The following is a 21,599-nucleotide window of genomic DNA, read 5'->3' as shown; positions in this document are numbered from 1 at the left end:
TTTACATATCCAGAAGTATAACAGATTAGGCTGTATAATTAAGACCAACTCACCCTCAGAAAACAAGCAAATATATACATATTTGAAAAAATATGTATGCACATTTAATTATATAGTATGTATGTGCATATATATTACCAGGTAAAAATGTAAGGAAAACTGGAAACACAAAGTATTTTAGTCGGAATATCCCACCCAAATTGCTTTTGCCTTCAGCTTCTCACCAACCCACACAAACTTGAACTTTGAGTCTTATAGTTTGGCAGTGGTGATCAAACAGGAATCAAAACCCAAGGTCTGGGCACCTGGGTGGCACAGCCGTTAAGCGTCTGCCTTCGGCTCAGGGCGTGATCCCGGCGTTACCGGATCGAGCCCCACATCAGGCTCTTCCGCTATGAGCCTGCTTCTTCCTCTCCCACTCCCCCTGCTTGTGTTCCCTCTCTCACTGGCTGTCTATCTCTGTCAAATAAATAAATAAAATCTTTAAAAAAAATAAAAATAAATAAATTAATTAATTAAATAAAATGAAAGCAAAAGTGAACCACACTGTTGACGCACTTAGGAGCATGTCAGAAACAAAGGTATATCTCTGAGGGAATATAACTGTGTCCTAGATGGCAAAGAACCCCCAGTAATAGTATTTTTAGTTACATGATCAACACACAGTTAAAAATAAACAAGAAAATACAGAGAAAAGTATCAAGAACAAGGATACTATACACTTCAGATATAAAAATATTATAAAGCAACTATACTTACACTACTTATGTGAATAAAAGAAAACTGAAGATGTATGCAAATAAAAGAAAATTATCAAGTGGCAGAATAGATTTTTTTTAAGACTTCATTCCTTTAGAGTAGTTGTGGGTTCATAGTAATACTGAGCAGAAAGTACCATGAATTCCCATGTACTCCCTGCCCAGCACATGCTTAGCGTCCACCAGTAACAACATCACCCAACAGAATGATCCATTTGTTACAACTGATAAACCTACACTGATCCATTATTATCAGCCAAAGTCCATAATTTATATTAGGGTTCATTCTTGGAGTTGTATGTTCTGTGGGTTTATAATTACATGTATCCACCGTGATATCATCATACGGAGTAGTTTCACTGTCCCCAGAATTCCCTGTGCTCAGCTTATATATACCTCCCTCCCCTCAACTCCTGGCAACCACTGATCTTTTTACTATATCCATAGTTTCACCTTTTTCAGAATGTCATGCAGTTGGAATCATACAGTATACAGCCTTTTCAGATTGGTTTCATTCACTTAGTATACGCATTTAAGTTTGTTTTATGTCTTTTCATGTCTTAATAACTCTTGTTTTTGGCACAGGTAATATCCCATTGTCTGGTTACAGCACTGTTTGTCTGTTCATCTTCTGAAGGACAGCTTGGTAGCTTCCAGGTTTTGTCCATTATGAATAATGCTGCTATAGACATCCAGTCATGGGCAGATTTTTGTGCAAACATAAGTTTTCAGCCCCCTTAAGTAAATACCAAGGGACACAATTGCTTGATAATATGGTAAAGGTATATTTAGTTTTGTAAATGAAAATGGAACAAAACCCAAATTATCCCCCAAATTGGCTATACCATTTTGCATTTCCATTAGCAATGAATGAAAGTTACTTTTGCTTCCCAATCCCATCAACATTTGGTGTTGCCAGTGTTCTGGATTTTGACTATTTTAATAGGTACGCAGTACATCTCATTGTTTTAATTTTTATTCCTATGATGACATACAGTTCAGCATCTTTTCTGTTAAGATCCATGGTCCATTTTTTAACTGGGTTATTTGTTTTCCTGTTGTTGAATTTTGAGACATGTTTATATATTTTGGATGTGTCTTTTGCAAATATAGTCTCTCAGTCTGTGCTTCTCTTTCAGTTGTCTTGAAACTGTCTTTTGTAGGGTAGAAATATTTAATTCATAGAAGTCCAGCTTATCACCTATTTCTTTCATGGATTGTACTTTTGGTATTGTATCTAAAAAGCTCTTGCCAAACCCACAATCATCTAGTTTTTCTCCCATGTTATCTTCTGGTAGTTTTGTAGTTTTATGTTTTACATGTAGGTCTGTGATCATTTCCAGTTAAATGTCATAAAAAGCATAAAGTTTGTATTTAGATTCAATATTTTGCATGTGGAGGCCCAGTGTTCCATTGTAGTTTGCTGAAAAGACTGTTTTTGCTCCACTGCATTATCTTTGCTCATTTGTCAAAGATCAGTTGACTATAAACAAGATGTGGTATATATACAGTGGAATATTACTCAGCCCTAAAAAAGAATGAAATCTTGCCATTTGCAATGACATGGATGGAGCTAGAGAGCATTATGCTAAGTGAAATAAGTCAGCCAGAGAAAGACAAATACCATATGGTTTCACTCATATGTGGAACTTAAGAGTCAAAACAAACGGGCAAAGGGGAAAAAGAGAGGCAAACCAGGAAACAGACTCAACTATGGAGACCAAACTGATGGTTGCCATGGGGGAGGTGGGTGGGAGGATGGGTTAAATAGGTGATGGGATTAAGGAGTGCACTTGTCATGATGAGCACCAGGTGATGTACGGAAGTCCTGAATCACTGTATTGTATACCTGAAGCTAATATTACATTTTATGTTAACTAACTGGAATTTAAATAGAAACTTAAAAAAAAGAATAAAAAAAGAAGTAGTTAAACTATCTCTTCAAACCTCTGTATTGATTGAGACTGCAGTTGAAACTATTGTTTTATCCTCTGACTCTTAATAAAATGGCATATTAAGTCTGTTTAATCAGCCAAACTACTCTGTGATAATTTGGTAATTATCTGCAAAATCTACAAAATTTGTTGCTTATTATAGAAACTTGAACTTTAATAAAATGTATTCATATAATGTAATGTACTTTCTTATTTAATAAAATTTCAGAATGCTTTTTTGCCCACTTGTTAGAACACAGTAAGTCTCTCTGAAGAAAATATTGGGGATATTATTACATAATTCTTTTGATTTCAGGCTGGACAGCAGCGTTGGTGGGAACAGGAGATTAAAATAAATGGAAATATTCAAAAAGGAGAATTAATTACATATAACTTGACTGAGTTAATTAAACCAGAGGCTTATGAAGTCCGACTAACTCCTCTCACCAAATTTGGTGAAGGAGATTCAACAATTCGTGTCATCAAATATAGTGGTAAGTAGTCTTTTATTTAAAAGTATTCATTTGCAGGGCGCCTGGGTGGCACAGCGGTTAAGCATCTGCCTTCAGCTCAGGGCGTGATCCCGGTGTTCTGGGATCGAGCCCCACATCAGGCTCCTCTGCTATGAGCCTGCTTCTTCCTCTCCCACTCCCCCTGCTTGTGTTCCCTCTCTCGCTGGCTGTGTCTATCTCTGTCAAATAAATAAATAAAATCTTTAAAAAAAATAAAAAATAAAAATAAAAGTATTCATTTGCATGTTAAACTGTCTGGAATATGTACATTGCAACTATCTATTAAATTTAGAAAAAAACTAAAATTCAGCATACTGATCTTCTGCATCATCAGCCAGGTGACAAAACAAAACAACCAGCAAATAAACAAACAAATCTAGAAAACTTAATCACTATAAATTGTAATATTTGATTTAAATGTAGACATGTAGAATAATGTTTCAGTTAATACTGAATCAATGCGATGATGTCAACAATGTCTCTTTATCCTCTATCCCATGCTATGGTACAATAATTCTGCATTTTTCCCAAATTCTTGATGTCCTTAAAATTTACATCATTAAGAAGTTAGCAAATGTTATCAAAGCTTGTTTTTTAATTGATAGACTTGATGTTTTAAGCATTTTTAGATTTACAAAAAAAAATCAAGCAGGAAGTAGAGAGAGCTTCCGTATGTGTCCTTTCCCCCAACACAGTTTCCCGTATTATTAACATCTTTCTTTAGCAAAATTTCATGCAAAATATTGAATCTAAATACAGACTTTTTACTTTTTGTGACATTTAACTGAAAATGGATCACGGACCTACATGTAAAACATAAAATTATTAAACTACTAGAAGATAAAGAATACTGACCTATTGTTATTAAAGCAAGCAGTTTACATTAGTGTTTCTTATTGTGTTGTGCAGTTATATGAATTGTGAGAAGTGGATAATATAATTTATTCACCATTACAGTATCGTACAGAATAGTTGCACTGCCCTAAAACTCCCCTGCTCCATTTATTCATCCCTGTCCCCTCCAAACCTGACAACCACTAATCTTTTTATCGTCTATAGTTTTGTTTTTTCTAGAATGTTGTAGAATTGGAATAATGGGGCATATAACTTCTTCAAACTAACTTATTTAATTTAACAATATGCCCTTAAGGTTTTTCCATGTTTGAGGCTTGATAGTGCATTTCTTTTTATTTTTATTTCTTTTTATTCTTTAATATCCCATTGTACAGATGTATTGCAGCTTGTTGCCAATGTTAAAAATATCTAATTGTATGTGGGTACGTTCGTGTGCATGTTAATGAAACAGATTAATATTTTATCAATTGAAATTTATGTGAATTTTTTCCATTGAAATTTATGATATTTAGCGACTACCTCTAAAATTGTCAGTATATTTTTCAGGGTTGAATGAATCATTGGCCAACTATTTCATATTTATTTCATTACTTTAGTGAAATATTATTCTCTTTATCATTGATTACCAGGACTTGATTTAAAAAAAATAATAGAATGTGTTTCTTTGCAGTTGGATTCTCCATTCAGTTTAGCATTAAGCATGTTTTTCCTACTTAAGAGGGAAACTGAATACTATCAAAAGTAAAAAAATACAGTGAAATTATTAAAATCTCATTAGAGTTGCTTTTCACATGAAATCCCTTATTTTCACTCTCTTCTCAACAATTATATGTATTCAATTTTCAATAAAAAAGATGAAATACAATGTAGAGTAGACTATTAATAGAAGATCACGGATGTAAAAGCATTAGAATAACTGAGTATCTTTTTCTTGAATACGGTCCTTTAAAAATATACATTTGTAAAAGCATTAGAATCACTGCACATCTTTTCTTGAATGTGGTTCCTTAAAAAGATACCATTTTTGTTAATGACAACACATAAAATTTAATGACGGTAACAATTGCTATTCAGTAATTACCTCCATGATTCCATTGGGCACACAATTAGATAGCATCTCAATATATTTTTTCTGAAGTTTTAGTTTTATATATTTTATAAAATATGAATTATTGTCTCCTCTTATCTAAGTTTTATGCTCCCTGCCCCTAAGTTATAAAACTGTAGACACCTCAATATGAAGGGGCATTAGAACAATGCACTGATATCCATGTTTTTAAAAAGAAGAAGATACTAGGACACTGAAAGTTTCAGTGTCCTGCAGAATTAAACAACTATGAAATGACAAACTCTGAACAGAACTAGGTCTAGTTCACCCTTTCATGGCAGAGGATCCATGTTGCTTTGCTATGTTTAAAAATGATATGACTTTTCTTAAAGAGAAATAGAGAAACAAATCTTTATAAGCTCAGCAGTTTTACTGAAAACTCTGAGGCAACAGAGTAAAATGAAAAGTAAATCTGGAAAACAGATGTTATGGTAGTTTCAACTTTATCTTTACATTCTTAGGCATACTTATCAAAATCTTAAACATTTTAATTAAAATTACTTTTATATAATATAGATTTGGGTAAAGTTTACTTAAATGGTACCTAGATGTTTATGAAAAATGATACATGAAAGTTCAATTGTAAAAAAAGGGCTCACTGCAATATTTAGAATTTAGAATGGAAATTTTTACACGGTTAAATCTGCTGCTTTTAGTGAATTTGATGACTAGTAATATCGTAGCAGAAGATTCAGTTAAAACTCAGTGTGGTTGGAGGTTAACTGTAGGTGTGACATATTTTTTAGAACCAAACTAGAATTCAAAGATGCTTACTTCTTTGTGAGATAATACATAGACAATTTAAAAATTTCATAATATTTTAATTATGAAATTATTTTCATTTCTACTAATTAATTTTCAAATTATAATATATTGACATCTTGCAAGAAAAATAATAATTATTTTTTCTCCACTCAGTGGAACTAGTAGGTATATAGTTCCCTCTCTACTTACTTATTTCATAATTGGCAACGGGGAAACAGAATCAGAAAAACAAAGTAATAGAAATTGTCTATCTTCTGTAAGAGATAGTAAAAATATGTGATTGAGAAACTCACTCACTTTGTTAAAATTGATCTCAATGTACTAATGTAACAATTACTAGGAACATGCTTAGGCTCGTGTATGCATTTTTTACTATCATACTTCATTTGTACAGTCCAAGTTTAACAAGTGGTTAATGGAAAACACTAGAATTAAAAACAGAGCAAACTTCTGCAAGTTAGATTATCTGCCTATTGTAATCTTGGGAGACCCCAACAATGCTTTACTTCATCCAAAATGAATTTTTTCCTCAAAGTGATAAAATAATCAGATACACAGATACCATTTTGTCTGTTAGATTAGATATATTTTTGTTGTTGTTTCAGTAAAATGTAAAGTATTCATTTCTCTTCATGTAGAAATCAATTGTCACTTGTATTGCAAACACAGTTTTTTGAGATAAATATGTCTTCTGGTGCACAAAAACACAACTGTATTGCTTGTTATTTGAAAACAAACAAAGCAGGACTGGTGTAGCTATTTGTTTTAGGGTGCATGTAATAACATGCTATAAGGATTGCTTTATTTTCATATACACCATGTTATTTTCACCAGAAGTAGATAACAGCAAAAAAACTAAAGTGTAATTTCTGTTGGATAATTGCTTTCATTGTTAAAACATCTAGATTCTAGGTTGTCCTACTGTCAGCCTGAGGTTTGATTTCTGGGGGTTTTTGCACTGGTTAAGACATAAAAGATGAGCAACTCTGTTCCTTGGAAAATGAACGAATCCCACATGCTATTTAGCATTGATCTTTTAGGTACTTTGAGACTGTTATTGCTAAGCTCCAAAGTAGATTCTATTCAATCCTCTAGAACAAAATGGATTGCACACATAATTCTCCATGGTCACCGTGGGGAAGATCATTAAGTTTTGATAAGGAACTATGAGACACTGATAAGACTTTTATTTATAAAAGACATTCAAGCCATACTAACATTATTTTTTGTTTTTCTTGTAGCTCCTGTTAATCCTCATTTGAGTAAGTATATTTTTATTTTAATAATGGTACAGCATTTCACAGTTAAGAAAAGTAGAAAACTTATAGGCAGATAAAGATTATTAGTAACCGTTCATATTTGGTTTAAAGTGGGATGGCCTAGAAACAGTAAAACTGGCATTAAATATGAATTGTGAATTTTAAATTTCGACGGATATGGTTATAAAGACAAACTGTTTAATATTGGTCATTGATTTTTATAAGTTTTCCTAAATATGCAGCCATTTCCTCCAACTTAACATTTGTTATTTGTTTAATTACGGGATTATGTTTTTCTTTTGTGGCAATGCATATCATTTATATTACTATTATGTGTTTCTCTAATTTTCTTTTTTTTAATTTCTCTATTGCAGTTACAAAAGACTATAGTTAGAAAGTTGGCATTTGAATGGTTTAATCAAGATTTTCCATACATCACTAGTCGATATCCCCATTGTTAATGAAGAAGATAATCTGTTCACCATCCTCTTGAATATTTCACATTAGAGATTGACTTTGTCTTCTATCTCGTGTCTACGAATATATTGTTCTTGGCTAATAAAAGAATGGAGAGCCACCTTTACACTCTTACTCCCATCCTTCCAATATTCTCCATCACTTACACTTAGTGAAGAAACTGTGCAGGTCTTTTTTGTCATTTTATTATGTTTCCTTTCTTATAATGGCCTTTCACTGATTATATAATCCAAGACCAAACTACATAACCTGTTGCTAACTTATTTTCTACTAAAGATCATCTTTTGCTCCATTTCTGCGTATCCAGATTTTCATACTGAATACCTTTGTAGATCTTTGCTGTTTTCATATTGCTTTCATGCACAGTTCATTTTGTTCTCACCGATGACACTTTAATATGGGTATCCTCAATCCTTTGAGGTTCATTTATAAAGTTTAGCACAGATGCTTCTTTCTTCACTGGTATTCTCTCCATTTGACTTCCAAAAACAATTTGTCTTCATCTATGTTATAAGGTATCTTTTTTATTTTGTCATAAAATACTTAGCAGCTAAATATGTTTCTAATTTCTCTCTGTATCTCACTGTCTTTTGGTCTACCACAGCATCTTATATTTAGCAGGTGCATAATGACCATTTGTTAAGACCACAAATACACAACAGTTTCAAGGTGAATTAATTGCACAAATCAGGCTCTCCCTGGCTTTTACCCAGGATACTATTGCTATTTAATTACTACATTGATTATAATTCTTTTGAAGGTAAATTCTCTGACTATAATGTCATAGAAATGTTTAAAAAGAGTTGTCATGGGAAGATTAAAACCTGATACAGGAAAAAGTTGACAAATATTTCAATTCAAGGAAAAAATTTTGGTAGCTTTAATTTACTGGGAAAAATCATCTATAAAGAAATAGTAGAGGTACTGTTTGCTAACAGATGACTTCCATACAATATAAAAAGTACCATTAATTTTATGGCAAGTGAAGTTGTATAGAAGACATGCTATTTGAACTGGTTCCTGAAAGTTGAGTAGAGGTTCTTTAGGTGAAGAAGGTAAGGAAAGGCAAGGCCTGCCATTGAAAGGACAGTCATGTTCCCATAATAACTGAGCAAAGCTCAGTGTGTCTAGAGTATGATACTCAAACATTACAGAAGCCAGAAATGTGACCTGAAGATGAACAACGTTAATTAGAATTTGCTTCTTTTAAAAGCTTGTATCCTTTAGGTCATAGTTATCCCACTTCTTCTCCAACAAGCATTTTGTTGTTGTTGTTAGTCAAACAATGAATTGGATTGTCTCCTTTTAAAATAATTTCCATTATAACTCTCTATATTAAAGATTTCCATTGAATCTACTTTTTTTATTTTTTACTAAGTGTTCAATATGGTAAAAGATCAGAATTGTTTAGAATAAAGACTTTTTAGTAAACATCACACAATGATTTTTCTAAGTTATTGAGTAATTATTTTTATATTATTGACAGTCATATACATTTCTCCTTTATTAATTGATTTCTTTAACCCTGTGAAAGAACGCTTCAGGTCCCAAAGACCTAAAAGAAAAATGCTTTATCAAGCAAACTCATTCATTATACATTCAAACTCTTAATAAATTAGCCAGACATTATTCAATAAGAGGAAAATAGGCCAACATGTAGAAGAAGGTCATGTTTTCTTTTAGATTTTGCTATGGAAAGTTATTTTTTCTTTCCCTCAGCTAGACTGCTTTCACCTGAGATTTCTTAAATGGCATAATGTCTTAAATTTTGTCATTGATTTTCAAAGCACAATTTACATACAGTAAAATTAACACTTGTGCATACTTCTGTAAGAAGTGTTGACCAATTCATACAGTTATGAAACCATCACCACAAGTTCCATCATCTCTATAAAATTTTTGTATTGCTGCCTTGTAGTTAAACCTGTTTGCATCCCAACCTCAGGCAAACTTGGTTTTTGTTTCTATAATTTTGCTACAATAGTTCAATTAGTTACAATATGCTTACTATTTATCCTCCACATTGCATTAAAACATGTTTTCCCAGTAATGTTGTTAATGAAGTTGAAGAGAAAGTGAAAATTAAGCAGTTAAAAAAAAAAAAAGTCAATGAGGAAAAAATGAAATTAAAAACATTAAGTACTTCTGATAGGATGCTAAGTGATTTCTTAAAATGAAGAAAATGCTGCCAAATCTTGCTTCTTAGGTTATTTATAGTTACGTGTAATGAATTCTTATAATACCATTTAGTAATATTTCTTCCATAAAAGATTATTGTCTAGATAATAAAGTTTAAAAATCTTTTGAATATATGTTGGCTTACTTATAAATTATGGTTTATCCAAAACATCTTTATAGAAAAAAATGATTGTAGGAATATATTGGAATATATATTATATTTAATATAATACATGTGATATGAGACATATATTGGCAGCAAATCAAACTAATCTTAAATCCTCTTGCATTTTAACAACTTATGTCGTCTTTAAGTGAACTGACATATCCTAAGTATTTACTTCCAATATATCTATATAGAGTAAGTCTATGAAATTTTGTCCTAGTATGATTCATTAGACTCAAAATAATTACTTTTAAATTTAAAAGAGAAAGTCCTTTTGTTTATAGGGGTTTTTTTTAAAGGATTTTATTTATTTATTTGTTAGATAGAGTGAGCGCACAAGCAGGGGAGCAGCAGGCAGAGGCAGAGAGAGAAGCAGGCTCCTCGCTGAGCAGGGATCCCCGAATGGGGCTCCATCCCAGGACCCTGGGACCATGACCTGAGCCAAAGGCAGACACTTAACTGACTGAACCACCCAGGTGCCCCTCTTTATAGTTTTTTAAAAAACTCTTTTGATTGAAATTTTGAACTGAAAGGAAGGATGATTAGTTGTCAAAAGAACCACATCCTACAAGCTCCAGGAAACACCAGCAGTGTCAGTTGTCCTTCTCATTCATTGCTGATTTCCTCAGGAAGGGTACCCTTGGACCAAACCTGAAGTTTAGTCTGTGACTGGACTGTGTTAATTGAAAAGAAAACGAAAATATTGAAATCAGATTGAAATGAATTCTGAGGTCTCTCAAGTATCTTAGCAATGTAGTTGAAATTTTCTACTGTAAAGAGGTTTTAAAATTTTTGAAAAGTGTATTTGGTCTGATTTAGGTTTTGAAGTCCAAATTGTTAAAATTCAGAACTTTTGGAAAAAAATTTTGGACTTTTTTTGGTTTATATTAAGTACAAGATGGTATATATATATATATATACACATATATGTATATATGAAATATACATACATGTAAATATTAATATGTTGAATAATATAAATAATACATATGTGTGACCATCTCACTATCTCTAGGAAACTACTTAAAACTGAAAAGAAAGTTTACCATAATAGCCAACTCTAAAATATCATTCCAAAGTTAGAACTAATAAACAGATTAAAGTGAGATGACACAAAATTAACGTACAAAAAAACAGTGACATTTCTGTACATTCACAATGAACTATCCGAAAAGGAAATTAAGAAAACAGTCCCATTCAAAATAACAACAAAAAGACTAGAATACTTAGGAATAACTTAACCAAAGAAGTGAAAGACTTCTACAATAAAAATTACAACACATTGTTGAAGGAAATTAGAGAAGACAGGTAAATGGAAAGACACTCCATGTTCATGGATTAGAAGAATTAATATTGTTAGAATATCCATACTTCCCCAAGCAATATACTAATTCAGTGCAATCCCTATCAAAATACCAATGACATTCTTTACATAAATAGAAAAAACAATCTTAAAATTCATACAGAACTACAAAAGATCGCAAATAGCTAATGTAATATAAAAATAAAGCTGGAGGCATCACACTTCCTGATTTTAAAATATATCACAAATCTACAGTAATCAAGGGAGTGTGGTATTGGCATAAAAACTGTCATTTAGACCGACAGAACACAATAGAAAGCTCACAAATAAATCCATGAATTTACAGTCAACTGATTTTCGGCAAGAGTGCCAAGAACACACAATAGGGAAGGGACAGTCTCTTTAATCAACCATTGCACATTATCAGTAGGAATGTAAATTGCTACAGCCATTATAGAAAACAGTATGGAGGTTCTTCAAAAATTAAAGAGAGAATTACCAAATGATCCGGCAGTCTCACTTCTGGGTAAATATCCAAAGGTTACATAAAGCTCAATCTTGATGAAATACCTGTAATGCCAAGTTCATTGCAGCATTACTCACAATAGCCAAGAAACGGAAATAATCTAAACATCCATCAGTGGATTCATGGAAGAAAATGCAGAATATTAGCTTTTAAAAAGGCTGTGCTGCCATTTGAGACAACATGGATGAATTTGGTTTATTATGCTAAGTGAAATAAGCCAGACACAGAAGGACAGAGGCTGTATAATCTAATTTCCATGGCATCTAAAATAGTCAAACTCATATCCAGAGTGTAAAATGGCAGCTGCCAGGAGCAAGAGGGAGGGGGAAATGGGAAGATGTTGGTCAATGGGTATACACTTTGAGTTATGTTAGTTGAGTGAGTTCTGGAGATCTAATGTACAGCATGGTGACTATGCCTAACAATATTGTATACTTGAAATTTGCTAAGAGGGTAGATCGTAAGCATTCTCACCTCCAAAATGAAGGAAGGAAGGGAGGGAGGGAGAGAGATAAGGGTAATTATGTGATTTGTGAAGTGATGAATATATTAATTTGCTTCAGTGTGATCATTTCAAAATGTATATCAAAACATCAAACTGTATATATCTTAAATATATATAATTTTTGTTTGTCAATTATATTTCAGTAAAGCTAAAAAAAATTTTAAAATCAACAGGGTAGGCGGGTACAAGAGGGAGTCATTGGGCTAGAGGACAATTAGGCATCAGGCTGCTTATCCCCAAGTTTTATTCTTTCTTCACCATATTGAGAAGAATTGGGGTAAATAAAGCACAATTTTGGAGACCACAAAATGCAGAATATTTCAAATATATTCCTTTATTTCCATATAGCTCCTGAAACTACCAAGATTATGTTATAGTTAGAAAACCAGTAAAAAATTCAAGATCAAGTCAGTCTTCAGTTACATATCTTTGTGAAAATCTTGGACTGCATTACTTTCCTATTTTATGAGATCTTTTAATATTTAATATTACATAGACTTTTGATAAGTTTTTACAGACTGATGCATTTTCACTATCAAGATATTACTTATTTCAATAGTTTTTTTAGTGATAGCCTTTGCATAATTATTCTACATATAATGACAGGATAATCATAAGATTTTTATGGTCCAAAATGGTGAGTTTTTTCCACCTTTATCTTCCTACTTTTTATAAAATCTTTCCAGTAATAGATTTCTTCACTGTAAAAATGAATGTCTACAGAAGTAATGAAGAACTATGGAGATGACTTATGTATCTTTGACCACTGTGAATTATTAAAGTCTTAAGCCTCCTTCAAATTTATTGTAAACAATTTGTCATCTGTAAAATAACCAAATTATGATAAAAAATTAGGTATATCTAAAATTATGGACATGTCTTGGTTCTCATAGCTGTATTGTTGCTTAATTTCTCTATCAGAGAATTCAATTTTCAGGTTTTAAAAACTCGGTTTTTTTGTAGGCAAGTTTTTTTCAAACAAAGCTAACTTACGCAAAAGATATGTTTAAATGGTCTTATAAAATTCATTATATATACTTTTAAATGACATAAAAAGTAAGATTTAGCCGCAGATTTATAAACAAATCCTTGAATTTTTACATTTGTTTTTTGACATTTACTTTGTGTATATACAATATGTAATTAAATAACTGACAACATTTAAAGTCAAGCATTGCTTTATCATGACCCAAAGTAGCAGCTAAGGGAATCTCCTGCTGTGCCTAAAAGATATTTAAAGAAATGTATCCATGCGTACAGCTACACTGCTGTCACCAACATTAGATCTCAGTTGATAGTATCAAGCAGTCCTGTTTTCTTTAGTACAAGATAGATCTATGGCATAAGTATGTGCTGAAGAATATTTTATATGGAATATTGCTTATCCAGAAATGTACTGATTTAGAATTCGCTAAATGCTTATACTCCCTGTAAATATTCCTATTAATAATACGGAATATAAATAAACACAAAGAGGTACAGTGAGTCTTTAATCTGAAAACAAAAACAAAGCAAAAACGTATTCCTTAAATTCAAAGGAAAAGCCTTCTGTTTTATTTTTGTGTATATATGTCAGTGGTTTTCTTCCTACTTTCCTTCCTTCCTTCCTTCCTTCCTTCCTTCCTTCCTTCCTTCCCTTTTTCCTTCCTTCTCTCTTCCTTTTTTAAATTGTGATTAGAACACTTAATGTGAGTTCTACCTTCTTAATAACGTACACAATACAGCATCGTTAGCCCAGCATAAAGTTCTACGGCGGATCTCTAGAACTGACTCATCTTGCAGAACTGAAAGTTTCTACCTTTTAACCAATGTCTCTCCATTTCCATCTTCCCCCAGCCCCTGAAAACCACCATTCTACTTTCTGCTTCTATGTATTTGGATATTTTAGATACCTCGTAAGTGTAATCATGCAGCTTAATTCTTCTAGGACTGGCTTAATATAATTTCCTTAGTATAATGTCCTCCAGGTTCATCAATGTTGTCACATATGGCAAGATTTTCTTCTTCTCTAAGGCTGAATAATATTCCATTGTATGTATGTCTTCTTTATCCATTCCTCCACTGATGGGCACTTAGCTTGCTTCCATATTTTGGCTATTGTGAAATATGCTGCAGTGAACATAAGAGTGCAACTATCTCCTTGAGATAATGGTTTCAATTTTTTGGACAGACACCCAGAAATAAGATTGCTGGATTACACAGTGGTTCTACTTTTTTTTTTTTTTTTTAAGTAGGCTCCATGCCTAGCGTGTAGCCTAACGTGGGGCTTGAAATCACAACCCTGAGATCAAGACTTGGACACTTAACTAACTGAACCACCCAGGTGCCCCCAGTAGTTCTATTTTAATTTTTGAGGAACTTCGTACTGTTTTCCTTACTGGCTATACCATTTTACATTCCCATGACAGTGTATAAGGGTTCCAGTTTTTCCACATACTTGGTAATGTTTTTTTTTTTTTTTTAACTGCCATCTCATTGTGTGATATCTCATTGTGGTTTTGATTTGCATTTCCCTGATGATCAGTGATGTTGAACATCTTTTTATGTGTCTGTTGGCCATTTGGATATCTTTGGAGAATTATCTGTTCATGTCTTGTGTCAGGTTGACATTATTATCTTCTTTATTTACACCTATATTTCAAGCAGGCTACATCCCAGTAAGAAAACCCTTTGATACCTAGAAATATTATTCTTACTCTCATTACAATTTTGTTGGGTCTGAACGCAGCATGTGGCAGGCATACAAAAAATCCCAGTCCTTCCACAGTCTTCATTAAAGACCTTTCATTACTTTATTTCTAGTGAATTTCAACCATCTGCCAAATACACATTCAAAAAAAAATTTAAAGATAACTACTTTTTAAAATATTTTGCCATTATCTTTCCCTAAGTAAACTTCCATTTCTGCAAGTGGGTATACATTGAAAGCATCTCCAGACATGGTGTAAAAGATTATAGCCTCAAGGTATACAGCTTTAACGTGTTGTCAGGTAAATTAATAAAGCTCATTTTGTAATTGAGAGTTCTGTTTTGTTTGGATTATTTCTAGACTCGAAAAATGAAAGTTGGGAAAAGTCATCTTCCATAATTCAAGTGTGAATTCTATTCTTTAATTTCAATTATTTGGATATTTCAGAGGAAGATGGTTTGGGTTTAAGTTATTAAACCAAGAGACTGATGTATATATCGAGATTATTTTTCTTTTTTGTTAAAACTGAAATCATTTTCTGTTTTGTCATCATCTTGCGCACTAGGATGGTTCTGGTGCCACCTGGCAGTCTTGCGTTACGATTGCTGTGTAATGTTTTAAAAATATTTTAAAGAATATCGCAATGTTCATGTTAATTTAATTAATATTAATTACTTTAATTAAAATTGGTTAACAGGGGAATTTCACTGTGGATTTGAAGATGGTAACATTTGTTTGTTCACCCAAGATGATACAGATAATTTTGACTGGACAAAGCAAAGTACTGCAACAAGAAATACAAAATACACTCCAAACACGGGACCTAATGCTGATCGTAGTGGCTCCAAAGAAGGTAGGAGGGTATGAAATGTTGTGTTTATAGCAGTCGTACTCCAGCCTTGGACTTCGAGAAATTAATGCCATTTATATAACATGCACCAGAATGCTTAGCTATAGATTTGGAGATTATGGGATAAAACGTTACATTTTTAGGGGCGCCTGGGTGGCACAGCGGTTGAGCGTCTGCCTTCAACTCAGGGCGTGATCCCAGCGTTCTCGGATCGAGCCCCACATCAGGCTCCTCCGCTGGGAGCCTGCTTCTTCCTCTCCCACTCCCCCTGCTTGTGTTCCCTCTCTCGCTGGCTGTCTCTATCTCTGTCGAATAAATAAATAAAATCTTTAAAAAAAAAGACATTACATTTTTAATGTACAGTACCAATAATTCAGGTATTTCCAAAGTTTGTAGACACAAATTTTCTCTCAGAACTCACTGACACATGTAGTTGAGAGATTTTTTTTAAAGAATTCAAGTGTAAAATTCCAATTTTATCTAAAGTTTTTTACACTGAAGCAATGTTATCTTTAATTATGTAGATCATTTATTTATTCTTTATATCACACTTATAAATAGTTCATAAATGAGATCAGAATTCTGTGACTCTGTGATTTACTTCATATAAAAACTCTAAAACTTCTCAGTGTTTCAAATTTCATGTCACCTAATACTAATGTATTTAAACATGTTATATTATCTTTTTAAAGGTTTTTATATGTACATTGAGACATCTCGACCCAGATTGGAAGGCGAAAAGGCCCGACTTCTCAGCCCTGTTTTCAGCATAGCTCCTAAAAACCCTTATGGCCCCACGAACACTGCGTATTGTTTCAGCTTCTTTTATCACATGTATGGACAACATATAGGTAAGATGGCGAGAATTATTATGTTTATTCTAGAGTAAATTATAACTAAGAAGAAAAAGGTTCACAAGCACACAGCATGAAATCAGTTTTAGTCAAAGAATATCATCATTGACTTTTAAATGCCTTACCTTCAAACTGCGAAATAAGATGCTAAGAACATTCCCCTATCATGTTCTAATTTCCAAATTTTAGGTTAGAATTTGAACTTTTGGAGCATCACCTACCCCTTCTAGAATCCTAATTCAGGCAAACCATCAATGGGTTAAATTCTTTACGATCTTACTGTGAGATTAATACCAGTATAACTTAGGCTGCTGCTTCTTTTCAAAGAAATTTGTGTGAATAATGACTCACCGTGTATTAATGGCCATGAAAAGGAATACTGCCATATTTGGAAGACAAATACTTTTAGCTTTGTCTACATAATTGGAATACTGATATGATACTTTCTTGTTCATAAAGTATGCCTACCATACCTAGTAAGATTTAAGAACATCCTCAGTCCTGAAGAGCATGCAAAGATGAAGACACACTCCTTGCCCTTAGGGACCCTTGTACAGCAATGGAGGCCGAGATGAGTAAATACATAATCATGCTGGATAGAATACTGCATAATCTTTAGAAAGAACCTAGCAGGGGTGCCTGGGTGGCTTAGTCCGTTAAGCATCTGCCCTCGCCTCAGGTCATGATCCCAAGGTCCTGGGATGAGTTCCACATGGAGCTCCCTGCTCTGTGGGGAGTCTGCTGCTCCCTCTGCCCTTCCCCCTTTCATGCACACATGCCTGTGTGCGCTCTCTCTCTCTCCCCCCATGTGCTCTCTCTCTCTCTCAAATAAATAAATAAAGTCAAAAAAAAAAAAAAGGAAGGAAGGAAGGAAGGAAGGAAGGAAGGAAGGAAGGAAAGAAAAAAAGAAAGAAGAAAGAAAGAAAAGAAAAGAAAAGAAAAGAAAAGAAAAGAAAAGAAAAGAGAAAAGAACCTGTTGAAACTCCTGCAGGGGATGGGGAGAGATCACATATGGGTCTACAATTCTTTATGTACGATTCTAAAATCGAAAAAACTGAACACAAAATTTTTTAGCTTAGGTATTTGGCAGTACATGCCAGCCTGATCCCCATGCCTTAGAATATATGATCTGAGCTTATATGAACTTATTTACAGTCTTTATTTATCCATATGTGTGAACATTTATACTATTTGCAGCAAAAACATTACTGTGTTTAATTCTGAGATTCTGTTCCAGATCCTTCCAGAGACTGTCACATAATAGATGAGATACACATTTCTTTACCTTTCTAAAACAAGACAGAATTCTGAGTGGTGAACCATCTAACCCACAAAGCTTGGACCAGGGACTGTGGATCTGTATGTCGCTGAAGAATAAGGCAGTGCTCAGGGACAAAGGAAAATGTTTCTCTATGAAAGAAGGGTACATTTTCAATAAACAGAGATAAGCCCAGGGAAGATTAAGGCACTGATAGCGAGGAAGTAAAATGTGGGCCGTTAGGAGGACAGTAAGTGTTTTGATATAAATGAATAAAACTAAAAATGTAACTATATAATTATATAAACTAATAAAATTGTGCACATGATCTATTCCAGCTACTGCACAATTTAAGTGAAGTAATCCCCTTAATCAGTTCATAAAAATGGGCGTCGCTGTTCATCTTTTACGGTAGAGAACACTGAACCTCAGAGCGTGTGTATGAATTGCAAGTACCTGGTCATGCTGCGGCGTAAACTCACCGCCAGCACTATGAGCCCGTGTGTTTCACAGTGGAGCACTGGGTGACCAAGCTGGAAGGACAAGCTTATGCAGTCAACGGTACCCTTCACACGAAGTCAGGAAACCCGGCGGGAACTCGCTGTAGCCCTCAGTCACTGTAGGAATTTGGAGAATTCACTTAAAATGTCTGGATCGTGGTCTCCTCATCTGTGAATGGGAATAATAATTCCTATTTCAGAACTCTGTAGTTCAAGTTAACTGAGATAACATGTATAACATCTCTCAGATGGTAGACACTCACCACCTTAGGCTGCTTTGAATCTCAAATAGCAGCAATAATAGCAGCAGTCAAGTAACAGCCAATGTTTATGGACCAGGTCACTAATCCTGTCACCTCATGGATTCTTTCGTTTAATTTTTACAATAAACATTTGTGCTCCTTAAAATCATTATCCTGTTTCACAGATAAGGAAACTGATACAGAGAATTTTACTTCACTTTACTTGCCGTGATGTCATAATGATAAATAGCGAAGCCATAATACCCATCTGGGAAGTGGACGCAGGGTTTGCCTGCTTCTCCACTCGGCAGGGAGATTTACTGGAGTGTCTTCAAAGTTTAGCTCATTCAGTGGTCGGGGGAGACATTACAGCTTTTGTGCAGACAATGTGCATGATGAGATTTTTGATTTGGGAAAACAGATCTTCTCGGAGTGGGTAAAATCATTGAGAAACAGAATATGGACTGGGAAAGCAGAAAGTTATGACAGTACTCATAGGTTCACTGTGGCCTAACCTATGGAAAGAAATCTCCACACCCATGCCAAACCATCTCCTGTATTATGAGATTACGATCTTATTACAAAGGTAGGATTGGCTCGACTCTAATTTTTCCCAGTAGCTGATGGCGTATGTTTTACTTATTCTTTATTTCGAATAGATTTCTTAGACTTCCTTTCTCTCCTTCCAGTTTACCTTGGAACAGGCCTATTGTAAGTTGGTTTAAATAAACAATTCCAAGATCAAGGAAGTACTTTAATGAGTAAAATATGCAGTTTCTGTTTTTATGAGGCTAGCCCCCTCTCAAAACTTCTGCATGTTTATGTTGAGATCCAAGATAATTTTAATATACTTTTAACTTCACGCTTGTTATTCTTATCCTCTTTATTGTCAACAAATGTCCAGCTGACCTCTGCCAGTTTTATTTGGATTGTTTCAGGAAGAAGGCAGTTCTCCATTTCTTCCATGTTCTCATACATTTGCCACTTTGATGCCTCTGCCATTTTCCTGTTTCATCATATGGTCGAAGTTTGTTGGTAGCAGACCCGTCACTTGAGTCCCTCTCGGCAGGACATGTTCATGCTGCACTAAAATCTAGGCAGAATGCCTGTTCCAGACACTGGCTCATCAGTGAGGACCGGATGAATGACCTCAGTAGGGAGAGGTTGCCTATAGCTGAGACCTTCCCTCATTGCAAATGTTATTCTAAGACACTCATTTATCTGGAAACCTGGAGGCATTTATAGTTACTAGTTTTACAAATAACATTCTTAGTTTGATTCATTCTCTTGGAAATCCAGATTCAAAAATGATTTGTTCTGAATTTCTAATAGCCTCATTGCAGTTATTCCTTTTTGGGTAACCATACATAATCTTTGCTGTTTAAACTATGACTCATGCTCAATATATCATTCAGAAGAGTTCTAATTTTTTAATACAAAAATGGGCAATCAGTTATGCATTACTTAGAAAAGAGATTTCTCTTTGCAATAAAGTCAAATATGTTGTATTACTTTTCGATTGCTATGCAAAAGTTTCCACAACACTGTGTGGCGAGAAACAACAAGGATTCACCTCTCAGTGTCTGTGGGTCAGGAATCTAAGTATGGCTTAGCTGGGTGTCCGTAGCTCAAGGTCTCCCACGAGGTTGCAAGCTGTCAGGCATGACTGCCCTCAAATTTGAAGACTTGACTTAGGGACGATATACTTTTAAGCTTGCTCACTTGTTTTTTGGCAGGCCTCACTCCATCACAGTGTCAGACTAAGGACATTGATTTCTTGCTGGCTGTTGAATTCCTCTCAGCTCTCTCAGTTAGTTCCTCGGCATACGGACATCTCTGTGGGACTGTCTCATGGCATGGCAGCAGACCTCCTCCAAAGCAAGCCAACCATGAGAGAGAGCAAATAGATGCCCAAGGCTTTTAACTTCTGCCTCATTCTGTTTCTTATAACTGAGCTAATAATTCCAACCTACACTTACTGGGAGGAAATTACACAAGAGTGTTAAGGCTAAGAGGTGGAAATCGTTGGGAGGCATCTTAGCGTTTATTTGTCACACTGGTACAATTTCTTCTTAAATATTTCATCAAAGTTGATTGAAGAAAAAAAGAAATGAAAACTACAATATGTCACCCTTAAGTTGTTGATTTATATATACATGATACAATATCTAACTATTGATAATAGTATAAGATTATTTCAGCAATCCTGTAGTTACTAGTAGGCATTTTGATTCATGATTAATCAGCTGGATTTCTAATGTTCTTGGGAGGAATTGAACTTCATATGAAGTCATTTGCTATGACAAAAGCTTATTAAATTCAGTAAAAAAAAAATGCACTTCATTTATTTCTAGAAAGAATGTGAGATATAAGCATCAGCATATCATACCAGGAAATTAAAGATAAAAATACAAAAGGCACTTATGAATACATTCATTGAACTTGATAAGTGTGGTTCAATAAAGTGGCTCTAGAAAGCTAATTTCACTATTGAACAGATGGAAAGCAAAGAAAAGGAGTCCAATAATAGGATCTGTTCTCTCTTGAATCTTGAGGGTGGGAAAGAAGTGATCAAGGAGAGAGATGCGGGGTTATGGATGTACCTATTTTAAGAGGAAAAAAATAATAGGTAAGTTTTTAGATTCAAAAGTCAAAGCGAAGCAAGTTTCTTGAAGAGATGGGAACTGCAAGTTCTAGTAGGAGAATTAGCGTTGAAGAGAGGAATTAATGTCACTTCCACGGAGGTGGGAAGAAAAGAATGAAGAATGTATCGAAAGATACATTCCTAGATGCAAGAATATCAAGCCGACTTGGAAGTTGCCTTTTTAACATTATCTTTTTTTTTTTTTTTCCTGTAAAA

At 34.0% G+C, this 21,599-nt stretch overlaps 1 protein-coding gene across 1 annotated transcript in view; it reads left to right on the top strand.

Annotated features, from left to right (window-relative positions):
• The window catches only part of MDGA2 (MAM domain containing glycosylphosphatidylinositol anchor 2), a 778,105-nt gene that overhangs the window by 728,106 nt on the left and 28,400 nt on the right, over positions 1–21,599 (top strand). The window contains exons 11-14 of the mRNA XM_045799284.2: positions 3,009–3,186; positions 7,174–7,194; positions 15,733–15,888; positions 16,578–16,736. Of these exons, the coding sequence (XP_045655240.1) occupies positions 3,009–3,186; positions 7,174–7,194; positions 15,733–15,888; positions 16,578–16,736 (514 nt within the window). The remainder of the gene's footprint in view (positions 1–3,008; positions 3,187–7,173; positions 7,195–15,732; positions 15,889–16,577; positions 16,737–21,599) is intronic.

Source organism: Ursus americanus, chromosome 35, assembly GCF_024610735.1.
Source record: "Ursus americanus isolate L20-20 chromosome 35, mUrsAme1.1.p, whole genome shotgun sequence".
Classification (NCBI taxonomy): domain Eukaryota; kingdom Metazoa; phylum Chordata; class Mammalia; order Carnivora; family Ursidae; genus Ursus; species Ursus americanus.
This window is presented reverse-complemented; position numbering and strand designations above follow the sequence as displayed.